General features: G+C 34.6%; 1 protein-coding gene across 1 annotated transcript; it reads left to right on the top strand.

Annotated features, from left to right (window-relative positions):
* Positions 1–3,914: 3,914 nt before the first annotated feature.
* On the top strand, positions 3,915–12,517 carry LOC116181695 (neuropathy target esterase sws-like). The gene is made up of 11 exons (XM_031502103.1): positions 3,915–4,790; positions 4,844–5,044; positions 5,093–5,298; positions 5,349–5,604; positions 5,652–5,808; positions 5,860–6,033; positions 6,740–6,972; positions 7,021–7,203; positions 7,259–7,534; positions 7,583–7,769; positions 12,182–12,517. The coding sequence occupies exons 1-11, from the start codon at positions 4,569–4,571 to the stop codon at positions 12,379–12,381; spliced, it is 2,295 nt and encodes a 764-aa protein (XP_031357963.1). The 5' UTR covers positions 3,915–4,568; the 3' UTR covers positions 12,382–12,517.
* Positions 12,518–12,540: the final 23 nt, after the last annotated feature.

The raw sequence follows: 12,540 nt of genomic DNA, 5'->3' as shown, positions 1-12,540 counted from the left end.
AATATCTATAAAAGAAAGAATTTTGAAGAGCATGCAGTATTGGCTAGTGCGCTACTAATATGTAGGCACCTATTGATGTGCTACTTTAATGATGGGCAATAAGTTCGCACTTCCTAATGATTATGTTTCTTATCTTGAAAATGTTTTATCACATAGCACTGATAAAGGAATATAAGTTAATGACCACATATGGTTCCCATGGATAATGGTTTCCATCACTAGACATAATTAATCAGCAAATTAAAAACAGGCTAAATTTATAAATTGCAATTACTTTTTTGATTGAATATGCTACTTTTATTGTTAATCAGCTTGCTACTCGAGTAAAATAAGATTTTATCTTTGGGGTTCATGCCTCTATTAACCTCTTGATAATCTTTTTCGATTTCCAATTATGCATTCTCCAATTGATACGTTTAAATAATTGTAAAAATGGAATACTGATTAATTAAGCTTCTGTCTCAAGACCAAGATACTGATGCAAACCACACACACACAACCGGAGCTGTAATAAGTAAACTTCGTGAAGTCGTACCATATATAACTGGTCTGCTCAAAATTAAAGGTATTCAGGGCATTCGTCGAAAAATTTATGAAAAGCAGCATAGGAAGTTTTACCATGTAGAACCTCCATGCTTTGCAGACAACTGTTCTGTAAGCGGATTTGGATGACCCTACAAACTTTAAAACACATTGCAACCCTTAAGAAATCATCCTACCGTAAGACACTGTAAACACTCGTAGGGACGTAACAGATTCGCCACCGTTTTAACCATCTTTAACGATAAATTGATCCATCACAGCCGTGAATAACACGTAACTTTACCCCTCTGAACAATAAAACATTTCATTCTGGTTCGCCGATTCTTAAAAAGATGACCTGCGGGCACGTTCTTATTTTCCGTTTGTTTGCATATTTTTAGAAAAACTGGAGTTCAAAGTAGCAAAACTTGCATGCTTTTTAGCAAGTAGTACATCATCCCTAGGCATACGATCATCACGTAAACAAAGTCTTTCCTCCAAATACTCGGCGGGCGCTCTAAAATCCTTAAGATACGATCTAGTGAAGTTTCCAACCTGGCAGTTTTGACACCTTTAAATTCTCCAATTAAATTCTCTTTACGTAGACGCAAACAACTTTCGGGCAAATCTCATTACCAGTTTTCTTATTCGGCCCTGACCGGAACTGCGAACTTGGACCCGATATACGATTTGCTTTCCTTAACATTTTTTCCTTCCATAGGAAACAGTGCTTTGGTCTCGTTTTCGAAAAACGTGATCCCCAAACGGCGTAGATTGCTTTAGAGATATCTGCTTGCAAGTTATTTAGAAATATGGATAGTTTGTAATTTCTACTCGTATTTTGCCATCTGCGGAACTATACCAGAACAAGAACATCCAAGAATGGCAAAGATAAGTAGGGCTAAAACGCGTATTAAACTGGAAGAGTAACATGCCTAATGAATAATGTTTTTAGTTTCAACAGATTAAAAACAATCTGAAGTGTGAAATAAAATGGGAATTAAACTTATTTAATTAATGACGTAATAAAATTGCGTTATTATTGTATAATAAAGATAATAATGCGTATTCAATTAAACACTAACACGATTATTAATACATAATTACAATAGTTGACTGAATCACGCTTGAACAACTAGTAATTCCCAAAATCAATTCAAAGTAGTTGGTATAAAGTACTCTCCACTCCAAAAGATTTTAGGAGTTTCCCAAATCTCCATTAATTTCCATTAACAAATTCCAAAATATCATTTTTAAATTACATCTAATAACCATTTTCGTTTTAAACATTTAATTTATACATTATTTGATCATTTGACAGCTACATCAACTTCCTGTCAGATATACACCAGCTGATATCAGTGGCGTAACTATATTAATTTATTAAATCTTGGGCGTATCGTTAAAGCAATCCGAAAAGTTAACATGTTAGTTTGATATCTATTGGGGTTGAAGTTTCCCTTTGGCTACTTCTTCACTCATTATTTAATATAAATCGTTTTAGCCGATAAACTAAAGTTATATTCATTGATTTACATAAGATACAGTCAGCTATGTACAATCTTTTTTTAAAAGCCGCTTTTACAGGCAATTTTCGTGGCAATGCAAGAGCAATGCAGTTAGAGATACGTTACTGCGCATGTGTCATGACGCAACTTCAGGTGCATAGCAAAAATAATAGGAAAGTTCTATTTCACTTGCCAGTTTTGGCGCGCAGTTTCTAGTACTTTCTAGTAATTTTGTCAATACCACATTTTTGGTTCGCGTGTGTATTTTGTGTGTTTTTTTTTAATAGCAAGCGCACCGCATAACAAGTGTAACCAGTTTAATTTCCTTTTGTTTGCTCATACCTCATGGGATTTTATAAGTTTCAGAATACCTTCTGTGTAAACAACTGAAAGTTTCAATTTTTGAAAAATATGTTTCGTCACTAATGCAACACTTTTCTGAAACTCGCATCAAAGTTGGCACCAGAACAATTGCTAATGTAAAACCGTAATAAGTCAACTGCAAGCAATTTTAGAGAAATTACCATTGACATCCCTGTGCTGCGTTGCGCTAGGCGCCACCCTGTATACCTAAGGAATCAAATGTAATGAATTTACGCCAACTTTACTGTAACAAAATCCTCAAGTTCATAAAAACATCCAAAATTACTGCCCAACATGCACTCTCATTATACAGGCCAGGAAGACCATAATATACTTTTTCCAAGGTCTGAAAAAACAATCGGTAAACGATGTGCTCAGTACATTGCTCCAAGGCTTTATTCCATTCTACCGCGCGAAATGAAAAAGATATCTACCTATACCGCTTTCACGAAAATAGTTCAGGTGTGGATACTGGAACAGCGCTATGTACTATTTCGCGAATTGTTAATGGAATTGTTTAGTTTAGTTTATTATTTTTTTTATGAAATGAAGTCAAGTTTGATTTATATTTTTTTTGTAAATTCCCCATATCCATTACAAGTAGTTCAAACGACTTCGGATTTTGGCAATATTTATTTTTCTTAGTTTCCTTATGTAGGAATCTTTTGTATTCGGCTATATAGTATAAAAATAAATATATTATGTATTATTTCCTTCTCTTAGATGGTCAACAGGCCTTAACAATGTCAGTCTATATTCAATGTGGAATATCGACGTAAATAACGAAAATACAAAAAAAGTGCGTACCATCTTTTTTATACAAAATTTTATTATCTTTCTTTTTTCATATAAAACTTTACTTGCTAGAATGCACGGTTACCGAGATATCAACGGAAAAGTGATTTGGAGCACCTTTTTCCCAAGATGGCGGCTCGAGCCATTGGAGTGTTGGTCCCGACTTTTAGTATGTTCAAATACAAGCCCTAATGTACCTCTATACCAATTTTCAGCTTTCTTTCAATTATTTCCGCTATTTTTCCTAATTTGACTGGCCTAACGAGTTTTTTTCAGAAAGTTAAGCATAAATCGTGGTGCAGCTTTAAATTACATTAGGACATCTTCCTTGAATTTTTCTGCTGTGGTCTCTTTCATGATTTTCCCTACATGTGTTGCGCAAATCGTCACTTAGCTATTTTTAGCGCATTTTTTTAGAGGCATATGTTAAGTACTTTTTTTTTCGTGTTTTAAGTGCCAGTTGTCTCATTGCTTACTTAGGTTATCCCTTTTACACTGAAATGACGATAGAACGGGGCATTTGAGTGTGTCCCAAAAAACTGCGTCTGTTGCCTTGAAGATCGGTTTCACGGGGTATTGCTCCAAGCACCGTAATTGTTTATGTAATTTTTTAATTACATATTTTTTCCCTATAAATGAACCCTCTTCATTTCTGTGCCAAACTTTTCTGGAAAAATTGGTAAAATTATGGTGCTTAAATAAAAGCTGTACTGCTAAATTCACTTGGCGGCACAGTTTTCCCTTGTAATTAGGCAATTAACATCAACTTTCACAGTAAAAATCTCACGTACGATTACGCGGCTGTTAAATTTTCCGTATCCCTCGATTATGTGAACTCGTCTTGAAACTTTTAGGTGAAAATAATTGTTACGCCCTCAACTTATATAGATTCGATTTGAAGGTTCAACGAAAAATTCTTCTCTCCCACCCAATTTTTCTTAATATTGTCGCCAAAACCAAAAACCGAAACCAATATCTTCAAGTACCATGAAGGACACCCCTCCTACCCCCATCCCATCCTCAATATAGGGTAGGTGAAAAAAGCGGTAGTTGGTAGAAACAATTGAACAACATTGAATAATCCCTCTCATAACATTCCTTCTAGGTATGTGCTAAGAGTGCATGTGATCAGATTGAATTAATTTAGATGTAGAATGGAGCATTTTCTTGTCTAGTCTTTGTCATCCTAATTTTAGATTTATTATTTTCAATCTTCAGAGGTGCGCTATTTTGAGTTGGAATTTTGGAAAATGTTTACGAAATCAAAAAAGTTAAATACTTAATATGTTACACCTTTAGCTCTAAGGTACTGTTAATGCTGCGATAAATAAATTTATGTCCAAATAGGGCCCAAGAACTAGTAAGCATAGGCATCCATTAATGAGTTCACCTCAACGTAGCAAAACAAAGGACACGCCACCGATAAAACGTGAAGACATTGAGGGATTTTATTGGGAACCCACGGATAATATGCAGCCAAGTTCTAAGCCAGTTACTGTACCAACTTATCGTCGTAGTAAATCCTGTTTAGAAACCAAACACTCTCCCAATTATAATACGCCAGATATGGTACCCGATTTAGATCAGCCGTATAGTAACGTGGTATGGTGAATTATTGAGTTATATAAAACTTCAACCATTACCTCTTGTTTTAGACTCCCGATTTGCAACAGGCATTAACTAGAACCAAGCGATTATCTGTTATTGAAAATATCGATATACCATCAATTATTCAGAGTGCCACCGAAGTGTTTGTGCACGAACTGGGACTCGAGGATGATTTATGGCTTAAGGGAAATGTTGAGTATCGAGAGGTTGTAGCAGGTACTTACTTAATGAAGGAGGATTCAAATAAGGTACTTTGTTTCTTTTGGGAAGTTTTTTCAAATTCACTTCTGTTACAGGATGCTGCATTAGTGTACATTATTTCTGGGTCATTAACGCTAGCACAACGAATGACAGACACTGATGAGGATGTGCACATGTTCACGGCACATCCCGGTGAAATTGTCGGTGGACTGGCAGTTTTAACTGGAGAGACAAATTTTTTTAACATTCGTGCCAAACATTTTACTCGTCTTGCCATCATTTCAAAAACCACCTTTTATAAGTAGAAATGAAAACCTGCATTTCAGCATGTACCCACACTGTCATTTGTAGCTTAATGAAAGAGAAACCGGGTATCATCCTTTTTATTGCTGACATGGTAGTGAAACGACTCTCACCCTTTGTAAGGCAAGTGGATTTTGCTCTAGACTGGGTTTTTCTCGAATCGGGAAAAGCTGTTTACAGACAAGACGACGAAAGTGATTCCACGTTTATTGTATTATCCGGCCGTTTGCGTTCTGTTATCACGCATAAAAATGGAAAGAAGGAATTAGTTGGCGAGTATGGTAAAGGAGACTTAATTGGAATTGTAAGTTGAAAAGAGACTGAATTTTTGTTGTCTCACAATTGCGATAGGTGGAGATGGTTACCCAAACTAAAAGGAGTACAACAGTGATGGCGGTTAGAGATTCAGAACTGGCCAAATTGCCCGAGGGAATTTTTAATGCAATTAAATTACGTTATCCTATTGTAGTAACAAGACTTATAAATTTGCTAGGTCATCGTATTTTAGGTATGTTAGTTTGGTGCAGTAAGTAGTCATGTTAACTCACTATTATTGTAGGTAGTTGGAAAAAACCAAATTTAAATTTACGTACACCAAGTTCTCCAAGTTATTCTGCGTTAGATACTAGACCATCTCAAATAAATTTTTCAACAGTAGCGATTATGGCGGTGTCCGAAGATGTCCCATTAACGTCTTTTACTTTCGAATTGTACCATTGTTTAAGTGCCATAGGTATGAATAATATGTTAGTAGAAGTATTGGTCCACACCCTCTTATCACAAACGCACTGTATATACCAAAACTGACTTGTCCGCCATGTTGGAGCCCACTGACAATTCACGTTTGCAAAACGTTCTATGTCATGCATGTCTCTGTTATTATTTAAAAAAAAACATTGATTTTTTCAATGTTTATTAATGTGAAAATATTGACTTATTTATTCTATTGCAGTAAAGTCAATTGTGTGCACAGATTTGGATTGTCAGTGGGCTCCAAAGGGGCTGACGAGTCTGCTATCATAATCAAGTACTGTTATCGCCCGTAGCACACAACAAAAGAAATTTTGGAATAAAATTAGTAATAAAAAGTTGAAATTCTCTTGGTGTGTGCTGTTAGAAATTTGCAAATGCGTAGTCGAAGGCCAACTTTGGAATGGCATTGGAAAAAACCGGTTGCGCCCGTAGCGACAAAGCCGCATATTATAGTTCATTAGCCCCTTGGCTTTGGGAAGTGCGAAATTTTGTACAAATTATTTTTTTCTGACTATTTGCAATCCTTGCGATCATCGCGCCCTCTTGATTCAGAATCGGCATCAAATTCTGCACAATATCCGCATTTTTCAAAATGTATATCTTTGATTTCATATACCATGTTCGAATTTTGACTCCCAGATTCCCTACTACTAAGAATAGAATTTACAAAAATATTTAATATTTAGGGCCTACTTTAAGACTGACCTCGGATGTGATTCGCAAAACCTTAGGGAGTAGTATAATGGACCCAAACAACGAATATCGTTTAACGACGTGGCTGGCTCAGCAAGAAGATCAACATAAAATTGCATTGTATCAATGCGACTTGACCTTTAGTTTGTGGACGCAACGTTGCATCCGGCAGGCCGATTGTATACTAATTGTGGGACTGGGATTTAAACCGCCCACCCTAGGACAGGCACGTATTGGTCCTGATCTTCGTTTTGTACTAACGGCGTTTGCGTAGGTGGAGAAAGAAGTACAAAGACTAGCTATTAGGACGCAAAAGGAATTGGTCTTGCTTCACCGAGAAGATGGGCCGCGACCAAGTAATACGGTCGCCTGGTTAAATATGAGATCGTGGATTTCGTGGCATCACCATATAAAATGTTTCAAACGTACATTCTCGAGAAAGAGTTTATATCGCATTGTGAGTCTTAGACAGAGCGAGAGAAATGTTAAGATTGAAGATAATCATTTTACAGTATGAACTTTACGGGAAAGTTTGTCGATCTGAACCAAATATACATTCAGATTTTTCAAGGTTGGCTAGATGGTTAACGGGGAAATCAGTTGGCTTGGTACTCGGCGGTGGGGGGGCTCGAGGTGCCGCGCACATTGGAATGATTAAAGCTATACAAGAGGCGGGTATACCAATTGATATGGTGGGTGGTGTTAGTATTGGAGCTTTCATGGGTGCGCTATGGTGTCAAGAAAAGAATATCACTACCGTTACACAGAAAGCGAGGGAGTGGGCGCAGGTATGCGTTAAACAATGTAGCCATTTACAGAGGATAGGCTTATTGTAGAAAATGAACCAATGGTGGCGTCAAATATTAGACCTGACTTATCCCGCGACATCTATGTTTAGTGGACGTGGCTTTAACAAAACGATTCATGCCGCATTCAACGATACATTTATTGAAGATTTATGGTTACCCTATTTTACTATCACTACCGATATCACGGCCTCTTCTATGAGAATTCACAGCCACGGTGAGTATTTGCTTTGCATATCACAACCAAATCGATGTAGCACTATAAGGGATTGTATTTTCATAATTAATGTCACAGCATATGATTAGATGTTATAATTGTTGTTTACACATAATAGATGTTCAAATTGTGATTGGTTATCTTTTTTTGTTTGCATGCTATTCTTAGTAGTTCTTAATTTACATCATTTTTCACATTTTAACACAAATTGTGTAGTGTGTAAACATCAGACAACACGAATTTGCTTTACATTACTTGAGGTTACATATGCTTATGTGACACTACCAAATCAATTTCCCAACCATATCTCATATAAGGCTTCATTTGACGTCACTTGACTTATACTCGAATAACACTGGACCGAAGAAGCCATACTTTTTGCTATGGATAAATCTCAATGATTTTGAAGGTTATTTTAAAGAATTCTAAATTTGTAGCTAGTGTTGATATGGTACCTTTTGTAGATACGCTAGTACAGTAACTAGAAAATATATCAATTTAGTTTTTAATAATACAAAGTCTTGTAGAACTCTATTATTTTCGCAGGTAAGTACTATTACTTTTCCCTTGTGTAAAGGTATGCCCTGTTTTTATAGTTGATTAATATCTAATTTTTCCTGGATTAGTTAAATATAACAAACTCTTATTCTTTCATTTCTTTTTTCAACTCTGTAATTTTAACTCGTATGTAAAATTGTTGAATATGATATTAATTCCATGTCTTTCTTAAGTGTAAAAGTCCATATTGCTATATTTCTCAGCTGGCTGTTTCTTGTTTCCTTTGAAATAGAAGCAAAACTACAGTCAATGAGTCTCGTATTACTATTCTGTGACACAAATAATTGATACCACTGTTTAAAAAATCTGACCTTCAAACCTAGGAAGGTTCTCTTTGCTCGAAGTCACTTTGTAACTGAATTAAAATTATTTCAAAATTTCAATGATTCGTTCTTAACCTTCTTTTATAAATTTAACCATTTCTAGAGACTTATTTTGGAAAATTTAAATTTCTAGCTTTTATTAAATTGAGGCCGAGATTGAGGCTCACTTTTATTGTTATTAAATTGAAAAAAATACTAAATAGAAAAATTAATGCAAACCTTTATATACATATTGCAGACGTGAAAACAAACTGAACTTAAAACTGTAAAACTTTTTACTTTTCAGACACAAATTCTCACCTTCTATCTTGTCAATTTTATTCAATCTGAAAAAGATAAACGAAACAAAAAATCGCAAGTTATCTAAATCCGCCAGATATATCTTATCAACTTGAAATAAATCCAAATACATTTTATCAATAAATACTATTAAAACAATAATAATTCCCACGCGGAGTATGAAACAAAAACAGTGAACGTTCATATTTTTTAAAACAACAAATGACTGTATTCCTTTAACCTATTGTTTTATTTTGTATCTTTTATATGACATGTCGATTCAATTATCGTTCATTTTCATAATTTTGTTTAGTTCATTTCTATTTTTGATTCAAGTTCTTCGTTATCCTAAATGTTCTCTTTAATTTACATTTAAATGTTTGTCAAATTCATTTTAACATTAGGTCTTCCATTTCCTTCTACCAGTTTCGCAATTAATCTTAATTGTTTCTTCAACATTCAATTCTCTCCGTTCTTGCTTCATTACTTAATTCTCTATTTCACTTTGTATCATGTGCAATTTTAACTTTTATAATGAATTAATTGCCTTGTCACTACTCACTAATATATTCTTTTCCGTGTTGTCCATTTTCTTCTTTTCTTGCAAGTAATTTTCTTCATCAATATCAACTACACACCCACTCCCATGCATCTTGTTATGGAAATTGATAAATTAAAAAGTTTCATGAAGAGTTAGTTACGAAAATAAATAAGTATAAATTGTGGACAATTCTTGTGCAAATAAATGGCATTTTTTTAAATCGAAATAGCTTATTAAATGGTTGCGTTATAAAGTAGTAGCATGCTATACTCTCGGCTATACTATTTATCAATGGTTTCTTTCTTGTTAGATGATTATTGGGGAGACTTGTCCAGACAATTAATTTTGCTTTTGTGGGTATACTTTCCTCTGACAAAGCGTTTTCGAGATATTCGCTCATAAGGTCGCCAATAGCTATATTTCAATCAGACGTCCCAATCGCCCTTTGTGAGTACCATCCTCTGACAATCTGTACTTGAGATATAAGGAATTATTTATATCCGATCACAATAACGAGTCGAGGAGAAGGCTATGATTCGTAGAAGTTAATTCCTTTCGTTGTAACCTTTCATTAGAGTACCATGAAGTATAAAACCAGTTGCACCTCTCTGTGCCTCATACAAAGGCAGTTATAGCACGCTTCTAATAATTTTACACTTTTGCCTTTCATTATGCTTATTTGACAGTTGCGCAATATGCGCATGCGCACATCTGATGCTTACAATATGCGATATGCTTATCTTTACTAGAGACATCTATGCTAGCATCTATGGTTAAAATTTCAAGAATATATCTATAAATAGGAAAGTTACTGCAACATATCAAAATGTAAACATTTTTTTATTATACCTGAATCACAATCTCCGTTTTAAACACTCAAATGCGTGCGAAAAAAGGGCCTTTAAAACACACGTGCTTTAAAGTTGCTAAGTAACGATACTTCAAGTATGACTTTTGAAACTGTCATCTGGATGAAATAAAAAATCCTCTAGGTCGCTTTCTGTAAATGCAGAACATTTCTTTGGCTTTTGTACCTATCCTTTGGTTGAAGCTTTCACAAACGCGCGTAATTTAAGGTATGCTTCCAAATCTGTTCCACTTTTTAATCGCAGCATTGCTTTAAAGTTTTGAATGAATGCACCAAAATATAAAAGATTTAAATACCTTTGACATTTCCTTCATATATGCCAGCAGTATGGATGCATTTAAGACTGTATTCGTACTTCCTATTCATCCATGGAAACGACTTTTCATATTCTTTATAATAGGCTTTACTCTCGGCTTTACTGGAGTTGGATTTTACACCTACCAACGTTTGTTTAGATTTTACAACAATCGATTTAATGGACGGTGTATTATCTTTTTCAACGGAAATCATATAATTCACAAAGACGATGATTTTTTAAGCAAACGTCAAGTGACATTTCCATGGCAATCGTGAAATTACGAACACCCAGCCCACTTAATTAGACATGTTTTCGAGTATAACGTCAATATGACTTCATTGTATTCCCTATTTTTAAATTATACTGTAGGTATAATAAAAAATACTATAAGATACACGTGTATAATTGGTCTTTAAAGCACTTGCAACGTTAAAGGCACTCCGCTTTGCGTCGTGCCCTTAAACTCGTTGCGCGTGCTTTAAAGACTTGATTATAAACTTGTATCTTAATATACTATTTTTACAACTTTGTCGATTTCTGGCAACCTTTAATCCTTAGCCTGGGGTTTTGGCAATAATTTTACGTGAAGTTATAAAGTATAACTCAAACAAATTTCAGAAGTGCACGTAACGCTTTTATTTTGCTTAAAAGTTAACATTTGACAACATGCTTGCCCTTCCCTCCCCGAAAATGTTCAGTACACTTGGCCATTTATTACTTTCGTAACCAGCTCTTTATAGACTTATTAATTATGGTGTAGCAAATAATAATATAAAAAAGACGTTGATACCATCAAGTTTAAATAATTATGGTTATCTAATTTTTTTAATATTCCAATTATTTGCCTCTAGTTCACCACTGAAATAGAATAACAAAATCTTGTTTTGTTTTTCTCCAATTATGTACTTTTTTAGGCAATCGATTGTAGTTTATTCTCAATGCATGTATCGTAGTGCTTATCAGATAACCATCTTTTAAATCTTGTAATAGTATAATGTGTAGAAACTAATAATGGCCCTGACCACCGTAAAGTAGATATGAATATATTTTGCATTTTACAACATTTTCTCTGTAAAATTTTGAAGAATGCAGTTATGTGTAATTTTCATGATGATTGGTTATGGATATGCTGTGTTATTGTGGCTAGAAATCGTTGATGGATTACAAGTTTTAATAATTTATTTGTCGGTGGTGGATATGTTACTGTAATATCCATCATTTTTAGATGTCCAGTTTGCGGTTCCGGGTATGTATCGTAGATGTGAGTTCACGAGCACACTTTTTTGTATCACGTTTTTGTTTGTTCACTTGCAGGGTGTTCTCTATTCAATACAATTTTAAATTTTTGTAGATATTACCATTGACATTCAAGGTAAGTTTTTTGTCTTCTATTGTGTGCGTATTCTTTTAAGTAAATACTTGGGAACAGTATGAAAATACAATCTTGATAAAGCTAGTAATTAGCCATAAAAAGTTGATTTTGAATTTGGATTACCCTGTGTAAACTCTTAGATGGCTATGGGCTTAGTTGAACTCTTGTCATAGGCTCTTTATGGCGCTACGTGAGGGCATCCATGTCGCTATCAGGTTATATGCCACCACTCTGTGACCCAACTGATGGACATCTGTTACTCGATGGAGGTTACACCAATAATTTACCAGGTAATTGCATTTTACTAAAATTAACTAAAGAGACTGCATCAACATCTAAAGGTATGTTTTTGTGTGTTTGTCTACTAATATAAAGGATTTGGGATGCTTCATTCTTCTGATAAAAAGGTAACCAATCACAATATGAGTCAATTTTTGTCATTTTTAAAAACAAAAGTGCTTTAATCAGAATTGAGTTGTTCAGCATAGTTAACAATATTGAATATTTAGCACAAATTGTATGACAGGTCATT

The sequence above is a fragment of the Photinus pyralis genome, unplaced genomic scaffold (assembly GCF_008802855.1).
Source record: "Photinus pyralis isolate 1611_PpyrPB1 unplaced genomic scaffold, Ppyr1.3 Ppyr1.4_unclustered_Scaffold1674, whole genome shotgun sequence".
Lineage (NCBI taxonomy): Eukaryota > Metazoa > Arthropoda > Insecta > Coleoptera > Lampyridae > Photinus > Photinus pyralis.
The sequence above is the reverse complement of the archived record's forward strand: the minus strand, read 5'-3'. Positions and strand labels throughout refer to the sequence as shown.

Coding starts and splice junctions, on each gene's coding strand:
- LOC116181695 (XM_031502103.1), top strand. CDS start 4,569: ATGAGTTCACCTCAACGTAGCAAAACAAAGGACACGCCACCGATAAAA. Junction 5,809..5,859: donor GCTAGGTCATCGTATTTTAG/GTATGTTAGTTT, acceptor CTATTATTGTAG/GTAGTTGGAAAAAACCAAAT. Junction 6,973..7,020: donor AACCGCCCACCCTAGGACAG/GCACGTATTGGT, acceptor GCGTTTGCGTAG/GTGGAGAAAGAAGTACAAAG.